The sequence below is a fragment of the Aspergillus fischeri genome, genomic scaffold (genome assembly GCF_000149645.3).
Source record: "Aspergillus fischeri NRRL 181 1099437636263 genomic scaffold, whole genome shotgun sequence".
NCBI classification, from domain to species: Eukaryota; Fungi; Ascomycota; class Eurotiomycetes; order Eurotiales; family Aspergillaceae; genus Aspergillus; species Aspergillus fischeri.
The window spans coordinates 151,977-178,085 of NW_001509763.1; the positions used below are offsets into that span (position 1 = coordinate 151,977).

The 26,109-nt window shown below is 44.0% G+C and overlaps 6 protein-coding genes across 6 annotated transcripts, besides 8 other annotated features; 2 read left to right on the forward strand and 4 right to left on the reverse strand.

The window, feature by feature from the left end:
* Positions 1 to 511: 511 nt before the first annotated feature.
* On the forward strand, positions 512 to 2,015 carry NFIA_024940 (PCI domain protein; the record flags this gene model as incomplete). The annotated part of the gene is made up of 2 exons (XM_001261318.1): positions 512 to 758; positions 856 to 2,015. 2 exons carry the CDS (start codon positions 512 to 514, stop codon positions 2,013 to 2,015), a joined length of 1,407 nt encoding a protein of 468 aa, XP_001261319.1.
* A 512-nt stretch (positions 2,016 to 2,527) lies between these two features.
* Positions 2,528 to 3,235, reverse strand: ura6 (uridylate kinase ura6; the record flags this gene model as incomplete). The annotated part of the gene is made up of 1 exon (XM_001261319.1): positions 2,528 to 3,235. One exon carries the CDS (start codon positions 3,233 to 3,235, stop codon positions 2,528 to 2,530), a length of 708 nt encoding a protein of 235 aa, XP_001261320.1.
* Positions 3,236 to 3,474: 239 nt separating this feature from the next.
* Positions 3,475 to 3,518: a microsatellite.
* A 934-nt stretch (positions 3,519 to 4,452) lies between these two features.
* Positions 4,453 to 5,732, forward strand: NFIA_024960 (uncharacterized protein; the record flags this gene model as incomplete). The annotated part of the gene is made up of 3 exons (XM_001261320.1): positions 4,453 to 4,524; positions 4,587 to 4,741; positions 4,796 to 5,732. 3 exons carry the CDS (start codon positions 4,453 to 4,455, stop codon positions 5,730 to 5,732), a joined length of 1,164 nt encoding a protein of 387 aa, XP_001261321.1.
* Positions 5,733 to 6,077: 345 nt separating this feature from the next.
* Positions 6,078 to 8,029, reverse strand: NFIA_024970 (uncharacterized protein; the record flags this gene model as incomplete). The annotated part of the gene is made up of 3 exons (XM_001261321.1): positions 6,078 to 7,676; positions 7,736 to 7,900; positions 7,949 to 8,029. The coding sequence occupies 3 exons, from the start codon at positions 8,027 to 8,029 to the stop codon at positions 6,078 to 6,080; spliced, it is 1,845 nt and encodes a 614-aa protein (XP_001261322.1).
* A 1,661-nt stretch (positions 8,030 to 9,690) lies between these two features.
* Positions 9,691 to 9,837: a microsatellite.
* Positions 9,696 to 9,854: a microsatellite.
* A 1,645-nt stretch (positions 9,855 to 11,499) lies between these two features.
* Positions 11,500 to 12,204: a mobile genetic element.
* A 1,757-nt stretch (positions 12,205 to 13,961) lies between these two features.
* Positions 13,962 to 14,645: a mobile genetic element.
* Positions 14,646 to 14,676: 31 nt separating this feature from the next.
* Positions 14,677 to 14,958: a mobile genetic element.
* Positions 14,959 to 15,567: 609 nt separating this feature from the next.
* Positions 15,568 to 16,089: a mobile genetic element.
* Positions 16,090 to 18,659: 2,570 nt separating this feature from the next.
* Positions 18,660 to 18,684: a microsatellite.
* A 953-nt stretch (positions 18,685 to 19,637) lies between these two features.
* On the reverse strand, positions 19,638 to 21,017 carry NFIA_024980 (putative lipase; the record flags this gene model as incomplete). The annotated part of the gene is made up of 1 exon (XM_001261322.1): positions 19,638 to 21,017. One exon carries the CDS (start codon positions 21,015 to 21,017, stop codon positions 19,638 to 19,640), a length of 1,380 nt encoding a protein of 459 aa, XP_001261323.1.
* Positions 21,018 to 22,170: 1,153 nt separating this feature from the next.
* NFIA_024990 (DUF2945 domain-containing protein) lies at positions 22,171 to 22,653 on the reverse strand (the record flags this gene model as incomplete). Its single annotated transcript, XM_001261323.1, has 3 exons — positions 22,171 to 22,374; positions 22,428 to 22,490; positions 22,558 to 22,653. The coding sequence occupies 3 exons, from the start codon at positions 22,651 to 22,653 to the stop codon at positions 22,171 to 22,173; spliced, it is 363 nt and encodes a 120-aa protein (XP_001261324.1).
* Positions 22,654 to 26,109: the final 3,456 nt, after the last annotated feature.

The following is a 26,109-nucleotide window of genomic DNA, read 5'->3' on the forward strand; positions in this document are numbered from 1 at the left end:
TAATTCATGGGTACGACCCGATTAATTACTTGACGTGCTGGTAGCTTCTTGCTTTTTAACCATTGTGATGATGCCCTTGGACGATAATCCGGCCTGTAGAATGATAAAAGGACTCTGGACTGCTCCTGTTGGCGGCGGAATGTGGTTAATCGGTGAAGACCCTGAGAGTGTGCGAAATTTCCCTTCTCAAAATATGTACTGAATAGTCATCATAAAACAATATGCAAATCGATAATCATCATGAATTTATCAAGGTAATACGGTCTGTTGTTGGATTGAATCAGTTCTGACCACTTGGAGAGACGTCTCTTTGTCAGGTGTTTTCTCCAACCAAAAAAAGGTCCAATTCGCCAAGAGTTTTGCCCACACTGAAATTTCGCCCTTCCCGGCATCATCGAACTTATCGAATATCGATAGCCTCTTGGGACACTCCACCCCCTCTCTTTTTCTTTTCTAGACCTCTTCTCTCTTCTCTCTCTCCCCTTCCCTCCCTCTCCTATCTACGCCCATTATGCCCGCTCCTACCACCACCCTCCTGATCGAGGGTACCTTCACCGAACTCGCCGATGAGTTCGCCCAGTACATTGACGCCCTCCGCAAGAACGAGGGCGCCAGCCTCCAATCCGAGATCGCTCCCCTCATTGAGCCTCTTCGCCAGCAAGAACAGTCGGAAGAGGAGCCCGATCGCAAACAGCGCGATGAAGTGCTGAAGAAGTTGGTGGGTGCCGCGGCCGTGTTGAACGCGGCTCCAGAGAAGGGTGAGTTTGTGTGGGCGGCTTGCTATAGATGAACCCGGGAGGATCGAGTCAAAGAGAAGGAGCTGGGAAAGGCTGACCTTTACAATCTTGCAACTAGAAATCATTTCCGCCTACAACCTCCTCGTGCACCTGGTGCACCAGGCCTCCAACCCGGATATGTTCCTCTCCCGCATTTGCACCTACCTCGCCAAACCTATCACCACCTCGCCTCAGTTTGGCCCCACGCTCGCAATCTCCATCCTGTCCACCATCTTCAACACTCTCGCTCCCACCGACTCCAGCCGTTTCCACGTCCTCCTGGCCATCGTCGCCGTCATTCGCCAGTCCGGCTCTTCGTACGCCTTCGAGGCTCTGAAGCCTCAGCTGGCCGCTCAGCTGCCCACCTGGTTGTCTGCCTGGGAGTTGGATGACGAGGACGCTCAGAAGCTGCACCTTGCTGTTGCCGATGCCGCTCAGGCTTCGGGCGATCTTGAATTGGCACAGACTCATGTGGTGCAGGCCCTGCAGACGATCCCCGCCAACGAGTCCTCCAGCAAGGAAGCGCGCGACCTGGCCGTCCGTGCCTTGACCTCCGCCCTGAAGAGCCCCGGCGTTTTCGATTTCACTTCGTTGACCGCCGCCGATGCCATCCAGGCTCTTCGCTCCAGCGACAGCACCCTGTTCGAATTGCTGGAGATCTTCACCGCCGACACTCTGGACGCTTACGAGGATTTCATCGCGGCCACCCCTCTCGAAACCATCTCTGGCGGTGTTCTGGCCGATGGCGCCGAGGCTCTGCAGACCAAGATGCGCCTGTTGACCCTGGCTTCGCTTGCGGCTTCGACTCCCTCTCGCTCCCTCCCCTATGCTACCATCGCCTCGGCGCTGCGCGTGCCCGTTGAAGATGTGGAGAAGTGGGTCATCGACACTATTCGGGCTGGTCTGGTCGAGGGCAAGCTGTCGCAGCTGCGTTCCGAGTTCCTGGTGCACCGGGCCACATACCGTGTATTCGGCGAGAAGCAGTGGGCGGAGGTGCAGGGCCGTCTGATGGTCTGGCGCCGCAGTCTGGAGAGTGTGCTGGGTGTTCTCCGCACCGAGCGGGAGCGCTATATCCGGGAGAGCATGCAGGCCGCGGCTGAGGAGACCGGTCAGGGCAAGTCGGGCGACAAAGGAGCCAAGGGCGGTGACCGGAGACGTAACCCCCAGCAACAACAGCAGTCGCAACCCTCACAACCACAGCAGGCTCGGGAGGTTGAGTTGGTTGGAGGTGCTGAATAGATTAGGCGCTGAGGGGAAGTAGAGTTGCAGCGAGGCAGGAGAAAGCAATAGACTTCGTCGCCACAAGATGAAAAAAAAAGAAGAAAGATAATGATTGGGGTGTCCTTTGCTTTATTTACTTGTCTTGTTCATCTGAACCAGGAGACCCCCCTTTATTTTGTTCGAATTTCCATTTCTACAATGTTCATATTGTAGCTACTTCTGTTGTCTAGAGACGGGAAGCCCTGGATGCATGTCAGTAGTTAGGAATGGGCCAGATCAATCAATCACGAATCATGTCTTGTTCATCCTTTTGGCGATATTTTGAGGTAGAGATTGTATATTTCTTTGGCTCTAGTACGATAGGTTAAGACACGGGACGCTTTGTATTTGACAAGATGGACTAAATGGGATACGTCTATATAAACACGAACATGAATTTTCTTCCAAAATAAACAGACATATATCAACAGGGAAGATGTCCGAAGATCGGAAGCGATTGGCGGTCAAAAGCCGAGGTTAACATAGTTCCATCAGATAGGCTGGACACCCTTCTTTTCGAGTCCCTCCCGGATTCTGGCATACACTTCATCGACCGTCCCCGTGGCGGAGACGGACAAGACCTTGTGCTGTTCCTCGAACGCCCGCACAACGGGCATACTAGTCTCAACAAACACGCGGAACCGCTTGCGGATCGACTCGGCATTATCGTCGTCACGCCCCGACGTCTCGCCGCGCTTGAGCAGCCGCTTCTCCATCACCTCCTCGGGACAGTCCAGGAACAGAGTCATCTCGGACGGGCAGACAGTATCCTCGAAGAACACGGCCTGGTCGAGCTTGCGCGGGAACCCGTCGATCAGGAACCGGGCCTTCTTCTTCCCGCCGTCAGCGGTCGCGCCGGCCCCCGCCGCCAACGCCTCGGCCATGGCGTTCGACAGCAGCGCCACCGTGATCTCCATGGGCACGATCTTGCCCTCTTTGATGTACGTGCGGATGAGGTCGCCGTACTGACTTCCCTCGCGGACCTGTTCCGCGCGCAGCAGATCGCCTGCAGACAGGTGGATGAACCCGTAGTCGCGGACTAGGTTGGCGGATTGCGTGCCCTTGCCGCTGCCGGGTCCGCCTAGCAGGAACACAACGGTGACATCCTGTGGTGAGAAGCGCGGGGTGGTGTTCGTCGAGGCCTGAGGAGGGGCGGGTTGTGTGGGAGGAACGGCTGGGGGATTCTGTGTGTTGGCCATGTTTTATTTTGCTTGTTATTGAGGTGGTGTGGTGTTTTATTGATTGGATTGCGGCTTGCGGACGCCTGTGCGCGATTTCACCAATAGGATGTAGGAACCGGTGCCAATGGCGAAGATGGTCACGAAGGGAAGGATTTTGAATTGAGAGCGGTTGTATTGAGACCCTGAAGAGGAGGAGGACGACGACGGAGAGGAAGATGGGGGAGGAGAGTCAGGTTTAGAAGAGGAGGAAGAATAGGGGCGGCGGTGATGCTGCAGTTGTTGGTGGTGGTGGTTGTGGTGGGGTCCCAGTGATGATCTCACGGGATGCAATATCGACAGCAATTGAGCTCGGGTAGAGATGCTGGAGGATCGCAGGGCTCCAGAGGAAAAAGACATTCCTTTAAGAGTAGGATTAAAGTTGTACTGGCTTCTAGATAATAACTGAGCTGGGGGACGCCGATGAAGAAGAGCAGCGAGAACCTTTTCTGTGATGGGGATGGAAAATGAGTTCTAATAATAACAGCAGCAAGATGGATGTCCGAAAAATATGGCATACAACAGTCCGGAAGCGGTTTAGCGTGATATCTGTATACTTCTCTTATAGCGCAGTGGTCTCTCTGTCTAAATACCGATCTTTAACAACACAATCATATCCATTTGAACTTACAACAATGGTTATACTACTTTGAAATAGACAGGTCAATAAGTTGAGGAACCGACGATCACATTGTCATGGAGTTGTGTGATATTCATTGATTATTAACAGACCATTCAGTCTATTCTGCACTGGCCGACTAGAAAGATAACAACAAACAAGTCAGGAGCAGTGAATGATTCAGATCTCACCAATTTTTGAGATATGTGTGATATTCTTTTAGATTCAATTGAATTTGATCATGAGTACTCTCTGTGTTAAAGCTTGGTTCCCTCAAGGCTCTGCATCTCCTCCTTCCTCTTCTCCTCCCACACACACTCTCTCCCTTTTTATACCACACTTCACCCTCTGCGTATCAGCGACTCATAATCTCGACATGGCTAAACCAAAGCAGCAAAATAGAGGTCGGCAAGGTGGCCGGGGATTTAGATTTGGTCGAGGAAGAGGCGGCAGATCTAACAAATCCCACGTCAATTCACCCGATACAGAAGACAACAACTCCCGTCCTCCAGCAAGGAGCTCCGAACCTAGTGTCAGTTGGGCTTACACCTCGGTCTAAGCAAGCTAGGTCTCATTGACGATGATTAAGACATCTCGTGGCAGAGGCGGATACACGAACGTTTCCTCCGGAGGACGAAAGCACGATCGCAATGTCAGTCGTCTGCTGTCCTGACTCGATTGAGTGCAATACAGCTAACAAAGAACACCCAATAGAAACCCGGAGACTCGCAGAAACCAGGGATTACGTCTGTAGGGAATGTCAAAGCCTCTGTATCCAATGGCCTCACCAGCAAGACGAGCAATGCCTTTTCGAATGCTTACCAGACCGGCAGTTCAAAATGTGAAGGTGAAGGAAAAAATTTCACCAAGTGTGAGAATCTACTTGTTCCGAGACTTTGAAGTGAGCAGACCGCCTCTAATAGCTATCTAGCATACCCTAGTTCTTCGTCAAAGCCCAGGCCAGAGGAAGGTCGTGTCCTTTCCCCTCAGTCTCTGCAATTCGTTCCTACGAAGAAGAGCTTCTACCAAGGCCCAGTTAAGAATGCACCTGCCATGGTGAAAGACACTCTACCCACCAAACTTTCGGCGTTTCAGCGTCTTCCCGGCGAGTTACGTTGGAGAATCTACGAACTCGTGTTTGACGTTCACCGAGTCGAAGTCCTCCGTTTGCGGGACAAGAACCCAGAAAACAACATCAAGAGAGTCCATTACCGCCTCTACCATCGTCAGCTGCGACCTCGCGATCCAAGAACACATGTCGCACCCTCAAGTGAAGGACGCTTTACTTGTGCCCCCCTCCCCATCGCGCTTCTGATCACATGTCGCAGCATCTATCTTGATACGCTGTGCCTGTTCTACTCCAGGATGCAGTTCATTTTCAACACGACTCGTACCGTGATGCGCTTTCTGAAGATCACCAGCAAGGAAGCTCAAATGGCGATCCAGCACATCGAGCTCAACCATACCATGTACAGCGAGCCTGCATTGCTGAATTTCCGGTGGTACAAGTGCATGAGCGATATGGCGTGGTACAATGCCTGCGATGACCTGACTGTCTACTGCAAATCGCTGCGTGTCCTTCATATCAATATGAATATTCGGGACTGGCCCATCAGTCTTCAAGTGGGTGAGCGGTGGTCCTTACCGCTGCTTGCCTTTGCGCGCTATGGACCACGACTCGACTGGGTCGAGATTCGACTTCACATAGGCAGCTTCAAACAGGACCAGCTTGAGAAAGTCGCTCGGGATATTGAGGAACAGATCATGGATCCAACGGCTTTTCAAATTCGCGAGGATGAAAGACTGGCGAGGGAGTTGGCGGGGCCTATCAAGGCCAAGGTTCTAAGACTTATGTTTTAGTTTGTTTGGCACCTGTTCATGGCGGTGGAGCACTGGGATTGACATGAGGAGTGAAAGAAAGAGGCGAGCCAATGAAGGAATGGGCAAATTGAGTCAAATGGTGGATTCGCAGAAGGATCACTCGTACATTGGCATCAATAAATGCTTCAGACAAGTAGATAGCCCTTTTAAAGAAGTTCGGAAAGTATGATTCTTCCAAGCAAGGAAACGCGATGATGATCGATATGTACATGAGTCATGATTATAGGCAAGTGTAAGGAGGAGGATGGAGAAAGTATCCGCAAGGTCGAGGTCACCACAACGCCTTTGTTATTGGATGCGCAACTCTCAAACATGCAAGCTGCGTTATTTGCTCTCCTGAGGCCCAAGATGGTCCGTAGGTTGAGCCTCATCGGATGGGACTGTGTGGTATGCCTGCATACGACGTCGCCGGATGAACAAGTAAATGCCGGCCATGAGCCCGCTCATGGAGCATGCAATCAAAACAAAGATCAGAAGCTCCCCAACCCCTTGGATAAGCTCATACGCTTGGTTTACGGCTTTGGCTGCTTCCTTGGACGTGCTGTAAGAACCTGCAACGTCGTCTTCATCGGACAGCTTCGAGCTGTACAGTAGCGAAGGGTCGTCAGGCGTGGGCTTCTCCTCGCCCTCGAAACCTGCCAGTCGCCAATTGTCCGGTGTAGTGGTGCGATGTATAGCAGAAGTACCCAGGACGTTCCCGTCCTTATCCACTGCTTCCACGGAGACCCAGTCCAGATATCCGTCAGCGATGTACATCGTTTCAAAGTCGATCTTGGTGGTATTGCCGACCCGCACGGGGATTCCGTTCTTCTCCTTGCGGGCGTAGAAATTCCACGAGGCGATGTCTGTTGCGCCGTTCCAGCTGACGTGGAAGATAGTTGTGAGGTCGGTCTCATCTGTACCGTACACAGTCGAGACCACGTCCGGCGGCGTCAGAGGACGGCCGGTAAAGGGGAACTTGTAGGACCGGTAGGTGGAGAAGCGAGTGGATGCAAAGCTGGCCTGCATGAGGACTTTGCCGTCGGGCGAGTGCTCGCTTTGGTAGCCCCGCTCACTCCAGCCAACAAAGACGTTGCCATTTGACAAGCGCTGAACGCTACCGCGGAGCCGTGTGAGACCTCCATCCGGGCGGTCGTAACGGTCGAGCAGCCGTGCTGTCATGGGGGATGCACTGGTATCCACCTGCACAAAGAGAGCAGCGGAATGATCTTCGTCTTGTCCGCCTTCATCAGAAGCGTTGTTCAAGAACGAGATAGTTGTATGCGTTTCATTTGACTCGACAAACCGGACATGGTGCTGCTTAGAGAATGTGAAATCCTGCACAAAGTCTGAAAACTTCCCCCCAAGTCTCCAGATAATGTGTCCATCTTGTCCGGAAATGAGGTAGATGGTGTTTGTAAACCGTGCGGACAGGATATAGTCCCCGGCCGCGTTCTTATCCACGGCGTTGACATGGACGTAATCCCAGCCAGGCTGGCGAGACGGCGAATCCCAGGAATTGACTTGTACAGACTCATGAATAGGGATGTGGCCGACCGAGCTCCATTCATAGAGTACAGCCCCGGTAGCTACATCCAATTCCACGAAACCACCCGTCATGACCCAGCCATGTTCATCGGGACGCCCCAGATCTCCAAGATCCATGTATTCAGGCCGGTATAGGCAAGCTAGGGCTGTCTTTCCGCCGTCGAGGATGTTGAATTCGTGCATATTGAATGCTGAAAGATCATTTGTCACCCCAACGGCATATTCTGGCTCGTAATGCTCATCAAGGACATATCCTAGTCCCTTTTCACTACCATCATCGTGATACGCATGCTGCAGGATAAACGAGAGATGAGGTCGATGATCGATGTTGTGCACCGCCTTGAAATCGAAGATATTTCGGTTGTCAAACATGCACGAACCAGCCCAGATCAGGGTCTGAGCAGAATTAGATTCGTAAGTTGGGTCTATGCATCAAGACTTTGAGAGAGACATACCCCATCTGCATCATAGATATACGGTCCGATTTGGCATGGCTTCCACTGCTTGGTGGGAGCCTCTGGGTCAATCACGCCATATGGCGCGACGAACCAGTATCCCGGGCTTACAGATTCACGGTCATAGTAAGCAACATCGAATCTTAGCGCTCTAACTTCGGGAAGCTTAGTCTTGTCAGTCCAACGTCGTTCAGCTCGTATTGGAGGACATACTGTGACAAAGGACATCAAATCATCGTCAGAGCCGGCAACAGCCTTGCGGAAGAGCAGTAGAAACAAGACCCAGAAAAACATCGTGCTCAAGGAGTGGCTAGGAGGGAATCTCCGGAAAAACAAGCGAGAATAAGAAGCAAAGAAACGATATAAGGTGTCGAGGGAACTCCAGAGCAGATTGATGAGTCGACGCTTCGACTGGAGGACTGCAATCCTTCTGATCGAAGCGACTATAGTAGTGTACAGACTAAATTCCCAGGAGTAGCAAAGCACTCCGTGGTGGAGAAGTTAAACGACATTGAGTGATGATGAAAATGAGAAGGAGGCTAGAATGAAACCGACGAAGCCACAAAACAGTATAATCACAATATGCTCATTCACATCGGCGCATCCGTACAAGTGATCTTGTGCTCCGTAGGAACTCAGGAGCAGACGCCGCCCATGTGTCCACTCCTGCGACCACGCAAGATCTGGTATGGGATTTGGCAATCAGAAGAAGCGGACATTCTTGGCGATGTTGGAGGCAGTGGAGCAGACTGCGGACTTCGCGTTTTGAGAACCAAACAGTAATGGCCGAAGGGCTGGGATTGACGTATGCTGACTCGTGTACAGTGGCCCATAACCCATTAGCGGCGTCAACATTGTTACATTAGTCGAGTCCAGGTCGAAGACTGCGCGGCCTGCGTAATATTGCCTATTTTCGGTCCCCTTTTCTGCTACAGCTGAAACCAGATCAGGGAAGATAATTCTTTATCAGTATCAGCCCGATTGAAATGTGATATGAAAGGCAAAGAGATTTGGATGCTGTGTGCCCCTACTGGATCAGTCACTCAACAGTCATCTTGGCGTCTCCAGCGGAATTGAGGAACGGCAGTCATCAGATTTCTGGAAGAAGTCTAGATAGGTATCGGCGTCGTCAATATGGCAATGGTCAGCTTTAGGGCCGGTTACACGCAGATTATTGGACAGTAAATCATTGTTGGACGTGGCCATGCTCCACTGTCCACAGAGCTTGGAGGCCTTGGCTTTTGGCCTAACCTTTTGCCCGTTCGCTGATCACTCGGAGGTTCGAGACTTCCAGCCCCAATACTGCTTCATCAAATCACAAGCTGGCCGGGCGCTCGCTCTGCTCGCTGGCAGCTTTGGCTGTGCCAAGTTACACCTGCTTACTAAAGCAATGGAAGAATATTAGCCCAGATCAACACTCTAGGCTATTAAAAGAAATTATATGAATAGGGCTGCAGGGCCGCATAATAAACTATATAATAGTAGTTAATATATAGATGCTATTTAAAGAACCTGAAATAGGTATTTAATAATAAGATAAATAGGGCTGCAGGGTATTAAAAGAATATTATAGTATACTAAATAGGGCTGTATAAAGAATAGGATAATAGCAGGCCTGTAAAATACCTTTTATGCTATACCTTAATAAGCAAAGCCCTAGCTTAAAGAAGGGTGATATGTAGCGGGCAGGGCCCGCTGGGTGCTCAGGCTGTTTGGCCCTTATGAAGTTGTATCCAGACTAGACACTAGCTACAGGTTACATAACTTTATACTAATTAATATAGTAATCTGTTTTGTTATATAATCTATAAACTACTTATATACTTCTTTTTATATTTAGCTACTGTGGCCCTAGCTAGATTTCTTCTTTAGTAATTTCTTACCATCTAAACCTAGGTTATAGGTTTCTAAGGCTTCTAGCCTGTGATATTAGAAATTACTTACTTCTTAAGAAGAATAAATAAACTAGATAAACCAGATAAACTAGATAAACTAGATAAACCAGACAAACTAGATAAACCAGATGAATCAGATAAACTAGATGAATAAACTAATAGAACTAGAAGAATAAATAAATAAATAAACTAGATAAACTAGATAAACCAGACAAACTAGATAAAGTAGCTAATTAATAATATAGCTTATAATAATATATTATTACAGATGTTAACATCCTCTAAAGAATCTAGTGAAGAACATCTACTATAATAGAATACTATATAAATAGATCCTATAGCCTATATAGCCCAGTAGCTATAAGAGATTATTAATTATATAACCTAAATTAAAGCATGGCAGGCTACTATGACCCTCTAGGCAGATACTATAGCTATAGTAGTAATACCTATACCTTAGATAGTCCCTATAGCACCTATCCTTATAGATAAACCTATGAGGAGGCCTAAGCTAATTCTACTAGACTCTAACTACTATAACAGCACTAATAAGGCTATATATAATATCTTTTATTCTAATCTTCTAAGGAAACTAGAAGTTAACTACTTAGTATTTAGTAGCTACTATAACTATATATAGTATATCTTTACTAAGCTTAAGAACTAAGCTACCACTATAATAAGCCCCTAAATAGATTAGTATATCTAGAATTATATAATAACTAGAGTAGACTTAGAATAAATAATTAACTAACTTAACCTTATATTTTGAGATAGAAACTATATAGAGAAGGCTATAGAAGAACTATACTATTTATAATAAGATAACTACCTTTTTTATAATATACTAATAGACTTTAACTAGCTATTAATAGAAGCAGGAGGCTATAGCTAGACTAATAATATAAAGTAAATCTTCATTAATAGCACTTTAAATATAGAGATATGAATATAACTCTGTCAAGGTGCAGGCTCGCAGGCAAGCAGGGGTGGGTTAAAGGGGTAGTTGATACTCAGGCTGGCTACACTAATCCTTATCTAATAGTCCCAGGCTGCAGGTAAGCTGGTACAGGCAGGCTCTATAGATAGGATATAGCTTAAAGAGCTTCAAATAGGTTTCAGAATTATGCAGTAAAGATATTCCTAAGGTTATGTAATTCCTCCTCAGTAATACTAACCCCTATTTATAGTAGCACTATAACAGTACTCCCCTCCTTAGGGTTAAGCTCTGTTAAGACTATCCCCTGGTTTAGGTTTGCTTAGGTAGCAGTGGTGGAAATTAGCTATAATCTCTTATATATTCCTCAGGTAATGGGTGGGTTCCTTAGTAGGGTTATCATAGCCCAGCTATTTAATAGTATACTTTAGATAGGGGCCCTATTAGCCCCAGCATTCCCAGCAGGAGTCTAAGATATCTTTAATAATCTATTCTTCCAGACCTTTGACTTCTACTGGTGGTGGTGGTAGTTATCTTTATCTAGGAACAGGGTCTTTGGCGACAGGGTACAGCAGGCTAATATTAAATATAGGGTAAATCCTCATAGAAGCTGGTAGTTCTAGCTTATAGGTATGTAGGCTAATAATCTTCTTAATACAGAACAGCCCTATATATTTCCAGTTAAGCTTCTTCTAGGGGCGCAGGGTCCTGATATTTCAGGTGTCTAACCAAACCAGTTATCCCACATGGTAACAGTAGGTAGGTCTCTAGTAGTGGTTTGTCTGTTCTTCATAACAGGCCTAGGTAACACAGATCTAGGCATAGACATAGTTGATGATATCTTGCATTTTCTTTACAAAGGCTTCAGCATCTCTGGCAGCAGGGTGATTCACAGGCTGGATAGGTTTGAACCCTATACATAGGTGGAATCTATAGTTTGTGAAGAAGGGTGAGATTCTAGTAGCTTTAGATCAGACAGAGTTAGAGGTGAACTTAGCTAACAGTAGCTAGTTAGTCTAATCATCTTGTAGGTAAGTAATATAAGCACATAGGTATTATTCTAGGATGGCATTTATTCTTTTAGTTTGGCCATCAGTCTCAGGATAATGAGTAGTAGATAGCAGGTTCTTAACATCCAGGCATTAGGTCAGGTGCTTCCAGAATGTGGTGATAAACTAAGGGCCATGGTCTGATACTATTGTTCTTAGCAGGCCATGTAGTTTCCATATGTAATAGATGTATAATTAGGCTATACCTTTAGCATCACAGGTAGTCTAGCAGGGGATAAAGTACCTTATCTTTGTGAGTTAATTAATAATAACCAGTATAGCATCATAGCCTTAACTAGGTACCAGACTGGTAATAAAGTCCATTGAGATGTCTTGCTATGATTATTTAGGTACTAGAAGCAGGCATAGCACTCCTTAGCAGGCTTCATGAGACAGGGTGGATTAGCAGCAGGTGTGGCAGTTTTAGGTCTAGTAATTAATATATTAGTACATGCCAGGCTAGTAGTATTCTCATGCTATTAACTTATATAACTTATGCTTTCCAGAGTGTCTAGTAGCAGGCTTATCATAGCATTCTTATAATAACTAGGCTCTCAGCTCATCATAGTCAGGGATGTATAAGTATTTATAGTAGTATAGGTAGCTTCCTTGTTGTCTGTAATCAGCCAGGGTGATCTCAGGGTGTTAACTAGCATTCTTGTCTAGTGCAGACCTGAATACCTCCTGTGCTGATGTGCAGCTACTCCAGACCTGCCTCCTATCCTAATCAAGATCCCACCTGCCAGACCTCCCCTATTTGATGGCAAACCATACACTCTGCGTACCTAGCTCCCATTAATCTGAGCAAAACTTTGATTAGACAAGCTTATCAGAGCTAATGCTTTTAATTATGTATGGGATAGACTAGAGCAACTACAACAGGCCTTAGTCCTTCACCTACACCAATCTGCAGAGGAAACCCAATCATGGGATGTTGAAGCTATCTTCTTATTTTTTCAGCATCTTTATCATAACCCCAGAGAACACTAGGAAGCCATACAGCACTTCACTACTATACAGTAACAGGAAGATGAGTCCCTTATTACCTTTCTGTGAGAGCACCTATAAGATGCTCTCTATCAAGTGGTAGATAGTGTGGTAGTAGCAATGCCTTTGTAGTTGAACTAATCACTGAGGTGTGAGCATCTCTCACACCTCAGCAGAGACAATATCTCCATGGATCACATGCTACCCATGTGACCACCTGCAGTTCACTATGTACATGTTCTTCGCGTCTAACACTATTAGACCCTTACTTAAAAATAATAAAGTAAGTAAGTTAGAAAATAAGTTACTTCTATAAAGAGAGTCTTACAGGGGCTAGTTAAATAGTTAATATAGCTAAAGAGCTAGCATCCTCTATATCCTAAAAAGAAAGATATACTTACTAGTTATAAATAGTTTTAATAAGCTATCAGATTCAATGCTCCTAAATTTATTATATTAGATATTATTAATAAGGAACATAATTATAGAATCCTTCCTGATACTAGATATATATCTTATATAGTTATAGCTAAATGCTTTGCTTAGAAGCTATAACTAGAGTAGATTAAGATTAAACCTATTTACCTGGAAAACTATACTAGTATAATAGGTAGTGTTATTTTAACTATTACTTAATTCTCTCTAGATATTAGTAGTAACTACTAGCACATAGTCTATGCCTATATAGTGCCTAAGCTAGATGAAGGCACTGATCTGATTTTAGGAATTCTATAGATAAGGGACCAGAGAGTAATAGTGAAAGTAAAGGGGCCCTGGCTAAGGGTTATAGATAGGTTCATAGTGGAAAGCATTAAGAATGAGCTAAAGCTAGTAATAAAATAGATTAGTGCCTAGGGATTTATAGTTTATAGCTAGTAGTAAAGGAAAGATAAAATTATATAGGTCTTTACTGCTAGTATTAAGAATATTAAGAAGGCCTTATAGGTTAAGAAGTATACTAACCCAGCTATAAAGCTGCTAGTATATTACTATAAGTTTCTAGAAGTATTTAATAGGAAGAAGGCTAATAAACTATTACTGCACCACCCTAGGGTTAACTATTAAATTAAGCTAGTTAAGGATGAGAAAGGGAAGCTAATAGAACTACTATAGGGATTATTATATAGTATATTATACAGAGAACTCTTAGTGCTATAAAAGATGTTAATAAAACTATTAAATAAGGGCTTTATTTATGCTAGTAGCTCTGTAGCTATAGCACTAGTGCTCTTTACTTATAAGCTAGGAGGTAGGCTATGATTTTATGTTAATTACTATGCCCTGAATATAATTATAAAGAAAGATTAATACTTACTTCCCTTAATTAATAAGACCCTGGGATATATATTATAAAAGTAAAGTAGTTTACTAAGCTAGATATTATTACTGCTTTTTATAAGATCTATATCACCCTAGGAGATGAATAGTTAATAGCCTTCTATATATAATTCAGCCTGTTTAAATAGCTAGTCATCCCCTTTAGTATAGTAAATACACCTAGTACCTTCTAATAATATATTAATTAGATACTCTAAGACTTCCTAGATGAATTCACCTCTACCTATATTAATAATATGCTAATTTTTACTAATAGGTCACTGGCAGAGCACTAGTAATATGTCTATTAAGTACTTAAATATTTAAAGAATATAGGGTTATAACTAGATATTAATAAGTATGAATTTAAGATGAGAAGTATAAAGTACCTTAGGTTTATAATAGAGGCTGGTAAGGGTGTGTGGATGGACCCTAATAAGGTAAAGGCTATACTAGAATAACAGGCCCCCACCTCTATATATAATATATAATTATTCCTAGGCTTTGCAAACTTCTATTATTAATTTATATAGAACTTCTTAGATATTATATAACTATTAATAGTGCTAACACATAAGGGAGCCCCCTTTATATAGGGAGATAAGTAGACTAATATCTTTAAGTTACTAAAAAAGATGTTCACTATAGCCCTGATCCTTATATAGTTTAACCCTAATAGAAGAATAGTAGTTAAAATAGATGCTTTAAACTAGGTAACAGGAGCTACTATATTAGTATAATAATAATAGTATACTAAGGCCTGTTATATATATCTCTAGGAGGAATATATTAGTAGAGTGTAACTATAAGATACATAATAAGGAGCTACTAGCCATTATTAACACCCTTAAGGAATAGGAATTAGAACTAATTAGCCTATTGTGATTTAAGTTTATTATAGACTATTATAACCTTAAATACTTTAAGATAGTCTATAGGCTTAATAAATAGTAGATATATTAGTTATACTAGCTAAGCTAATTTAACTATAAGATATACTATTAGCCTAGGAAGTTAGTAGCTCAGCCTAATGCCCTATTATAATAGGAATAAGATATGCTATAGGACATGGAAGATGATAGGCTTAAGGCATGTAATTATTATTTAGTACTACTACAGGCTATTACTAGTTGGATATATATATAAGTATCCCACACCCATAAAGTAGTATCCAGTGAGGACATAAGGTTATTAAATAATTATACTAATTAATATACTAATTAAACCTATTATATAATCTTATATATAACCCTCATAGATAAGCTGCTGCTGCTATTAGAAGAATACTAGAGGGAGGCCTAGCTATATAACACTATTCTAAGTGAGATATATTAAGCCCTAGAGAAGGGAGTTATATGCTTTCCTAGTAAGCTATGTATATAGGTGTTAATCACTAAATATTTAATATTACTAGATGGCCACCTACTATATTAAAGCTGTAAATGGGTTCCTAGTTTAGAACTATTATAAATAAGGATACTATAAGAGACCTATAACTTAGTGCTTATAGGCCATCCTAAGAAAAATATACTATATATAATAGTTGCCTGAAACTTCTACTAACTAGAGCTCTCTATAGATATCTGATATTTTATGTAGAACTATAATAAGTATAATGCTAATTATATATAGTGTAAGTGATGCTAAGGACTACTAAAGCTATTACTAATCCTAGATTATAAATAGTAAGAGATTACTATTAATTTTATCATAAAGCTGCCCATGTCTGATGGTTATAAAGATATTATGGTAATTAGTGATAGGCTTAGTAAGGGTATGATCCTAGTGCCCTATAAATAAATAGATTTAGAGATGGTAGTATAGTTATTAATTAATTAATTTATTAGCTACCATAGTGTTCCTAGTATAATTATGTTAGACTATGGTCTATAGTTTATTAGCTAGTTCTGGGAGTACTTTTATAAGTAACTAGATATTAAGTAATAACTCTTAATAGCCTTCTATCTGCAGACAGATGGGTAGATTAAATAAATAAATACTATGCTAGAGGCCTACCTAAGGAACTTCTATAACTACTCTTAGACTAACTAGAAGTTATTATTACTAATAGCCTAGCTTACTATTAATAGTTAAGATGCTATAAGTATAGGAGTTAATCTATTCTTCCTAGATTATAGATATAATATTAAATTATTAGAAGTTAAACTACTAGATTAAGAGGCTACTACTATAATTATAGCCTACTTACTAAAAGAGAGAGCTAAAGTAATTATAATAAAGATAAGAGAAGCTACTAATATAATCTAGTTAGAACTTACTACTGCCTAATAATATTAAGAAGAATATTTAAACTACTTTTACTTAATAGCCCTATACTATATTATTAAGTTAAAAGTCTAGCTAGACTTATAAAATATCTAGATAGATTACCTAAGCTAAAAGCTTAATATATAGTATATAAAGTTTATAGTGCTAGAAGCTATTAGATTATATACTTACTAACTAGATATACTACTAGATATATATAATATATTCTATATTAATCTCTTATAGCCTACTGTGAATAATCTATTCCTAAGTTAGTTAAATAATAATTACTAGCTACCCCTAAGGCTTATAGATAGTGAAGCTAAATATATAGTTAAAGAGATCCTAGATAAGTATAAGAAGTAAATTAGGTAAGGCTACTATATAGAATACTTAGTTAAATAGATAGGTTATAAATACCCTATATAAGAGCCTACTATTAACCTTACTTGTCATGGGCTGCCCCCATGACACGCACCGCATTGTGTATGTGGCTATAGTCATGTGGTTCCCTGTTAGTCTATCACCATGTCATCTTAGCATGATGACAGCCTGTACCTAGTTTTCTTCCTTCTTTAGTAATTCCACTCCATACCTTCGTGGCCTATTAGGATGGTTAGAGTAAAGCCTCAGACTGAGATATTCTAGCCTATAATAGTTAGAATTGCTTACCTGCCTGCTAGTAGTGATAATAGCCAACAAAGCTATTACAGATTCTTAAAGAGAGTTTTCACTACCCCTGACCTGACCAGCCTGACCCCTGAGAGACTTAATAAGATGTCTGACTAATCTACTCTCCTCCTGCTTATATAGTAACTCTAGTAAGAACTTCAGAACTAGCATAATAAAATCCAGATACTCTACATAGACCTGAATACCTCCTGTACTAATGTGCAGCTACTCCAGACCCACCTCCTATCCTAACCAAGATCCCGCCTGCCAGACCCCCCCTATTTTAATGGCAAACCATACACTCTGTGTACCTAGCTCCCATTAATCTAAGCAAAACTTTGATTAGACAAGCTTATCAGAGCTGATGCTTTTGATTATATATGGGATAGACTAGAGCAACCACAACAGGCCTCAGTCCTTCACCTACACTAATCTGCAGAGGAACCTAATCATAGGATGTTGAAGCTATCTTCTTATTTTTTCAGCATCTTTGCCATAACCCTAGAGAACACCAGGAAGCCATGCAGCGCTTTACTACTATATAGTAATGGGAAGATGAGTCCCTTATTGCCTTTCTCACCTGCTTTAAACACCTTATGTATGAGGCTGGAGCAACTACATAGCCAGATAGTTCAGGCCTATCAACCCTGCACAGAGGGCTTTGCCCCTCCCTCTGCCAGACCCTGGAAGACACTAATGACGACCTCTTTACCCTCTTATATAATGAATATGTCAAGCTTGTCCAGCTTATTGACTAATACACCTGTCGCACCCAGCCTGCTAAGAATCCTGCCTTGAAACCTGCGCCCACCCAGACCCATCACACCAACCTAATGGACACAGACCCAGTTCGGATCTCTTATGTCTGTTATGTTAAACCTGTCCTGCACACACCATCTACACCATCTGTTTAATCATCTGCTTCTAAACGCCATTCTTACCAATTAGAACATGACCTCTGCCTATACTGTGGTTCTGATGATCATTAGATTAAAGAGTGTGACTAATGTTCCTGCTCTGCTAGCTCCTAGCCTAGCTCACCTATACCTGCCCCTGCTAAGCCCCGTACTAAGACAACAGCCAGAAGTTCTACTATGGACGACCTCTTTAGTTAACAGCCCCCGGAGGTGGCCTTAAAGGAGGGGGGTATTATCATGGGCTGCCCCCATGACACACACCGCATTATGTATGTGGCTATGGTCACATGGTTCCCTGTTAGTCCATTGCTGTGTCATCTTAGCATGATGACAGCCTGTACCTAGTTTTCTTCCTTCTTTAGCAATTCCACTCCATAACTTCGTGGCCTATTGGGACGGTTAGAGTAAAGCCTCGGACTGAGATATTCTAGCCTGTGACATTACTAATATAGTAGTACTTAATACCTGGGAGAACTACCACCCCTAAGAGGGAGGAGAGGGATAGTATAGTAGGCAAGGCCTGCTAGGTGCTTAGGCTATTTAGCCCTTATAAAGTTATATCTAGACTAGATACTAGCTATAGGTTATATAACTTTATACTAATTAATATAGTAATCTATTTTATTATATGACTTATAAACTACTTATATACTTCTTTTTATGTTTAGCTGCTGTAGCCCTAGCTAGATTTCTCCTTTAGTGATTTCTTACTGTCTAAACCTAGGTTATAGGTTTCCAAGGCTTCTAGCCCGTGACATGATATCTATAAATATAAGTGCACTAACTCTGTTTTATCTACAGAAGATTACACTAACTTTCTTATAGCTAGTCTTGCAGCTAGTTCTACCCTTCTTATAGCTAGTTCTATATCTACTACTAAGCCTAAGTCTACTGCTAAGTCTACTGCTGTTAGGTGCAGAGAATATATATATAGTAAACTATGAGTAGTCACATGGGTAGTATATAACCCATAGAGATTAGAGATATCATCTCTGCTAAGGTATGGGAGATGCTTACACCTCAGTAATTAGTTTAACTATAAAGGCATTACTACTACCACACTATCTACTATATAATAGAGAGTATTCTATAAGTGCTCTCACAGCTACTAAGTCTATTACTAAGCCTAAGTCCTCCCCTTAGCCTAAGCCCTCTAAACATACCTCTCCTCCTCCCACTAATACTGTAGCTATAATGCAGCCTATATCTGATAAGCTACTAAATTACACTCCTAGGGCCCCCCCAGGCATCTGGGCGGAATAGGGTGCAGGGAGGGCCGTAGCAGGTGTGTAGCAAAAAGTAAATAAATAGGACACTAAACTAAAAAAGGGAATTTGGCGAACAACAGCTGATTATTAAGCGATTATTCAGCATTCGCCACCATTATTTCTTTATGTATATAGATATCCATCTGAGATGAAGTGGTCAGGGGATTCTGCGAGGCGTTACCTAGGATGTGGAACCATTCATATGTTGCTCATCTGTTTCGAATCTCTCTGTATTATGTTGCCTGTCTTTAGTTGAGGGAGCACCACGTGACAGTTCCTTCAGAAATGGACACAATAATATGGAGTTACGCCTCTCACTGATGACTGATTACTATTCACTGCTATCTGTCACTCGGCTTTATGATGATTATTATTCCTGATCAAGCAACTCGCACCGGTTCGGACCGTCAGACTCGCCTGTGAATTGACCTTATTATCCAAGTTTTTATTTACATAAGCTATTCACAAAATGCTGGACCAGGGGCCTCAGATTCCAACAAGATTCTTTTAGCATGGTGTGTATCCAGACCAAACAAATCACTGAGGGCATCAAGCTAATCTGCACGACTGCGTTGATCTGCTATTCTGCCCTTCAACCAGCGTAGCTCGCAATGGCTGGCTCGCCAAAGGTTTTGGGCCTATATGCAAGAACTTCTGCTAATGCGATAAGCAGCAGTCCTTCTGTGCCTAGCAAATCATCTAGGCCAAGCTGGGGTGGTAGCGCACGCCCGCACACCACGTCAAGATCCAGCCGTGACGGATCGCCCGGGCCATCATGGGTTAGCGCATCAACCGCTAATGCCCATGCGAGTGGGTTGTACAAGACACCTTCATGAGTGTAAACCCCTCCTGCAGGCTTGCCGCCGCAGATGGTCTGTAGGTGGTTATTAGATACACCGACGGCCCGGGAGTCTGAAAGGATGGCAGACGCCTGGCTGCCGCTCATAGGCTGCACGATCTCATCGAATGTGGAATAGATGGTGGTTGTGGGAACATATGCAGAGTCCCCTCCGTCGCCTCGCAGAGTTCTGATAAACTCTGTGTTCCACCCCTGCTGCCACAGCGACGGGGTGCAGGCAAGCGCTGCCAGCCACGGGCACACAAGTGACCTCACGACCGTCCCGTGGAAATCAGGACTGATGGCGATGAAATCATCAACCACTTTTCGGGTAGACGGCCAGTACTTCAGGGCCCATTGAGTATCCAGTCCACCTTGGGACCATGAAAGAACCGCGACGTTGGATTCTGAAAGGGCCGAAATATAGTTGATTGCATAAGCGACGTATTCGGAGTTGATCTGAACATCATTCAACGAGGCCTGGGGGATGTTGAGCCAAACCACGTCGGCATCTGCGGCGCTTCCCAACTTGCCGAAGTTGAAGTAATAAGTCGTCCCAGCGGGTGTAGCAGTTCCGGGAACCAGAATCACAGGCTTCTTCCCGTTCTTACCATAGCCGAACGAGGCGGGGATATGAATCGCTGCCCGCAGTGCATTTTCTGCGACTGAGTAACGGGCATCTCCTGGAGCTTTGATCGGGTAAATGGCTTGGCCCTTCGGACTGGGGTTCCGGTTGTGAATCGAGTTGAGATCCAAGTTGAGGTAGCCATTCAAGAAAGAGAGAATGTCGGCCGGTATCAATCCCACCGTGAGGATTTTACGCGCCATTTTCAAGAAATCAGGAGTGCCATCTGCAAAGATGGATTGAATCTTGTCGAATGCTTCCTGCACAGACTCAGCGTCCTTGGTCGAGCGACTGTTCTCAGTCTCGTCGATTTTTGACACGATTGAGGAGGCAGTGCTCTGAGCCTCGCTTTTGATTGAAGAATCATTGGCAGCACTAGACAGGATCGAAACAAGACTTGAATCTGAGGCGGCTGGAAGGGCGCCGCGAGGAAGGACTGCACCAGAAACCAAGGGACTAAAGATTGCCCTGTACAGGACGGCTGCCTTCAGCAAGGAACTCCACCTCATCTTGATTCGGCTGCCACTGAGTGGAAATGAGACGGTAGCCAGCTTGATCCAGACATCTCGGAGCGAATGTAGCAGGCAATTTATCTTCCGTTTTCTCCAGAGAAGAAGTATACGAGCTGTCTTCCCCTCTCTGAAATGCCTCGGCCGCCTAATCAAATCTCGAATTTTAGCTTCAATATTGAGACTTCTCTTCTTGATGGTGGCTGATCCTTCGCGGTCTAACAGGTGTGCGTGACCACTCCATTGACCAATTCCATGACCTTACGGGTCGCCGGAAGTGCGTCGGGCCATGCTGAGCAAAAGGGGCCAGGGGAAAGAGGGCCAATGATAGGATCGTCGGCCAGATGAAGTTCCATTGCTCCTTGTCTTCCGCTCAAGCTCGATTGGCCCGAGTGGATCTTCGCGGCGGATCCTGGGCCTCTGTTAGGGCATCAGGACGAAGAATTGTTCCTTTTGTCCCTCACCAAGATACGTTTGAGCAAGCGCAGGATCCCGAATTCAATCTATCACCCTTTGGCTTGGGTCCGTCCACTCCATGAAGAACCCCATATTAATGAATAGCTCAATTCTTCTTCGGAGGACTCGAACGAGGCTTAGATTCACTCACATGTGATCGGCACTCTTAGCTGGGGGAATGCTGGGGTGATGGGGTCTCTTCAGCGCTTGCGGCATTAGCAGTTAGTAGCACTTCCCCACATTTGAGGGGAACCCACCCCGTAATGCTGACAATGCTCACAGCTCACCAGGCAACAATTCTCTAGCCCCTGCTGTAATTGATAGTTAGTTAGTGCTGTATTGATTTGTCAGTACTCAGAACGCAAATAAAGCACGAGCTTCTGGAACAATTGGCAAAGATCAGAGCTGATAACCTAGGTTGATTGTGATCGAACCATACTACGGCGATCTTCAGATTGCTCCGGAGAGTCCAACGACGCATGTAAGCTTAATCTAGCTTGACTGTTGGGATGAAGAGTAGGCAGTAGAATATTCATACATTCTTATGCCGCTTCTAGTGCGTTGTTTGGATGTATCGTCTGCCAGATACGATGGACATTATTGCATTCTGCCCAGCAAACTGGAAGAGCAACCCGAAGGATCATGAATAGGTGGGGACGCGATCAAGGATATAACTCAGAACATATAACAAGGAGAGCTAAGTCCCATCATAGGCAGCAAGATATGCTGAAGGACAGACGATATTTGTCATGCCGACTTGCGTTAAACTGGGTTGCAAGCGTTCGCATATGGCGGAGCTATCATCCTGTCTTCTCCAGCGTGCTGGGATTATGCGCAACCCGATGTCCATGTTGATCGGTGAAGATGACCTTCGAGCGTTAGAATTTGCGTCGTTGACTTTCTGAAAAACAATGTATTAGGGGTAGTGGGGGCGAAATCGCATCGTTCCCGTACCTTGGGAGGATTCGCGACGTTCTCCTCGTCCGCTTCGGCTTGATCCATCACAATTTTTTCAACCTAGAGAAATCCTCTATTAATCATTGATCAAGGAGATAAGTGTAAAGGAATATGAATATCGACGTACCTCTCCTTCATGAGATCCGCCCCGATAGCGGGTATAGACATGGTCACCCTCATTGATATTTTCTCCTTTCTTGTCTTTGACTCGCTCGACCGACATCTTTTTTACTCAATCTCAATCTGATGACTAGAAAATCTGCGTATTGATATGGTTAAGAAATTGCGATGCATCAAAGAACTGGGAATATACAACGAATGCTCCGCTTCTGTAATTCTGATGTCATCGCAAATACACCCATGGACACCTTCTCACATCCTCCTCCTTGTGGAGTGTCAACAAGACAGACGAAGAGATCTGTGTATGGCTTCACTTGAAGTTCAACACCTATCCAGCAATTGTCGACAGCTACCCAGGTCTTCAGAGGGCTATGAAGGACGGACTGCCTCAGACACGGCTACTTCACTAGAGTAGGAAGGCGAGAGTAGCACCTCCAGTTGAAGATTCTGTTGCTGAATAATGCCGATGTAGAAGAAGACTTGGAGATTGTAATAGCAGTCACGATTATCTGATGCTCGAGATCAGTCAGGTCATTGATCTGACCGACGGCGTGGCCAAGACTAAAGTAGACATAATCGGCATCAAAAGGCAGCCTCAGGACTCTGGATAATACGTGATTCCATTGGATGATTATTGTTCTTAGAGCATGTCATACTAGGTATATACACTAGTGCAACCATAGGCTAAATGAGAGGTCCATCAGATCAGATCAAAATCACTGATGTTTTAGTGTCTCACAATGTTGCACTCAAGGTCAGGGCCCATACATGGCATACAGTTGCAACTGAAACTAAATATAGCACATATAGCATGGTAAATGCGCACGTGCTGGTTTCTGAATGAGGTATTGTCCTTAGCTGAGCAATTATTGCCCGTCTTGCTGGTCGTCATCTGTTCTTGTTTCAGGATATGCGAGTACGTGAAGTGATCAATGTCTGTCTATTATCTAGAGGGAGTCGGCCCGGTCAAACTACGCCTGATGGTCCCTAAATTTGCGCCGTATATTGTTCTCTGGAGTACATTTGACCTGTTGGGCAAGTATCCTCCTGCACTGTTGTAGATATCTCTCCAAGGACATTGAGACCCCATAGTAATCCAAGTCTCTATGAGAAATGTTTGTCCCCACATTGACCTTCGTTTAAGAAGGTTGAATCTCAGTGCCGCATCCACGCTGATTGGCAATGTTGGATATCTCCAGACTGCAGCTTACGGGCCTTACCCCGGTCCACGTGGTGAGATGTCACACTAGGCAAATTAGTATTCAGTAGTGTGTGATTATTACAAGATCCGGAAGAGGTCTGAATCCTTCGAGAAAAGGCTCGATGAAAACAACCAAAGTACTCGAGATCAGAATGTAAGTAGCCAGAAATGGTGGTGCTTAGCATTGGAGAGGTCAATACCTTTCGCGTTGGAGATTTCAAGTTTTCGAGGATTCTTCACTTACTGTCTACGCAATCAACCTACGGGGCGTACCGTGTGGCGACAAGGAGTGTTGTACAAGCCGTCTTAACTTGATAAGGTGCGGATGTTTCAAACAATTTGGATCATTACTTGATAAGTCGATAATCTTGCGTACCCAGATTGTCAAGTGTTCCTAGCCTTCGGCAATGACAACATGTAGTACAAACGACACTACAACACATTGAGACAGTCTCCTTGATCGGGAGGTGAGAGTATATCGGTAAGCGAGCAGTATTTACTTACCTATGTGATCAAGTAGTATATGTGGATACGGAACATGTCGAACCATACCTTCACAGTGACACTACCTGCATAACCTATCTACGTGCCTTGGCAGAGTACGTCGCTTGGAATGTAGGGTCATACTAGTTGTGAGATCCTCCAAATCAAGAATATTCATTGAAGCATAGTAATGCGCATAGAGGACACTGAAGGAGAACCTAACAACAGAGTATCATTTATATAGTATTATGATGACCAAATAGAATTAGGCTGAAGATCCTGACACGATTCATAGTCATCGCTATGCAGTTTGGGTCGATGGAGCTCCCAGTGTAACAGTTTCGGCGTTTGTGATTAGAGACTGCCGACTACCACCGTTGCACCATCAAGTGTCACACATACCACAATATGCGGACCTACTGACCAGCCCCATTAAGAAGCCTGTCAAGAAGCCACCATGAGGAATGCTCCCGAGCAAATATGTATGTCTCTCCCTGCTCGCAGAAAACACAGCGGATTTCTCTCTTATATATTCAATTGTTTTCTGCAGACGGTTGGGAGATCTAAGCAGTGAAATGGAAGATGGTGACACGGTACTGAAACGGTAATGACAGAACCGAAACACCTGGTGCACTGGTTACGTATGGAGCCTCGAGAATGTAACTCTGATGGCGATCACCACGTCGGCCTACAACCACTTAGGTACCTTTAGGTTCACCACTATTTATTTAGCATCTACTACCGATCTGAGTGGACATGATGCAGAACTCTACTCATCGTAGCGCATTGTACGTATAGACTACCATGATCAGGAAGATAGGTAGTACTTATTAGTGAACCTGTAGTAGCATGTCCTTACTTATAGAGTAACTTAGTTCTATTTATGTTTAGGTCATGCAGACAAAGTCAACCTTCTGAAGACGCTTTAGAAAATTAATATTGGGCATATTGGAGCCAAGAGATCGGCCACGCTACTAACTAGGTGATATCCTTGTAGTACTCCGTACCTTGACGGACTGCTAGTTAAACACCACTAAGTCCTTCATCGACTTGTCGTCAAGGTTTATGATAATCAACAGTAGTTTCCTCCGTGCCCCTGGAAGGATTTGGATCATCTGGTTGATCGTCTCTCTCGAATCCAGTTATTTTATTACTGCCCAGGATAGGTAAGTAGTAAGGTAGCAGATGATGGAAAGTAATTACGATACAATACTACCATACCTGACGGACTGAGGGCTCAAATGGGCACTGTTATGTTGCACTCTCCCAAACAGAACCATAATCTGGTAGTATCTAACACAGTATTCGCCATCCCATTATTTTTGCTTTCCCTACTTCCGTTTTCCCTTCTTTTTTTAAAGTTTACATTACTTCTTTTTGGGTTCATGATCAAGATCATCTTTCTTCAAACGTCTTCTCTTGCCTCGCTTCCTCCTTGCAGTTGTTATCGTTGCTTCAAGTAGTTCCCTTTACTCCTCCTCTCCCCCTTGTGACAATCTCTTCTGGAATGGACACGCGTTGATCCATGCTCCAACCATCTATAGTCCCCGTCACCCTCCATTGACTACGACTGACGACTGTTACAATAATATAATAATAATACTACTCTACACTCACAACTGACCCTGACCTGAAACTAATCTTGACTGCTACGACCTCTACAACAACCATCTCACCCACCACCACCACCTTCAACTTGGCGTCCTTCGTGCAACTACAGCATTGAACCTTTCTTTTTTTCCCCATCTGGCACCGTTCTGTGGAGAGTCCCGTCCACGTCTGTTGATTCGATTGCTTGTATTCTTCCCTTGCTTGGGCATATTCTACGTATCTTCCTCTTGGTCTACCTTCCTCTCCATCTTACCTCGCCGCTCG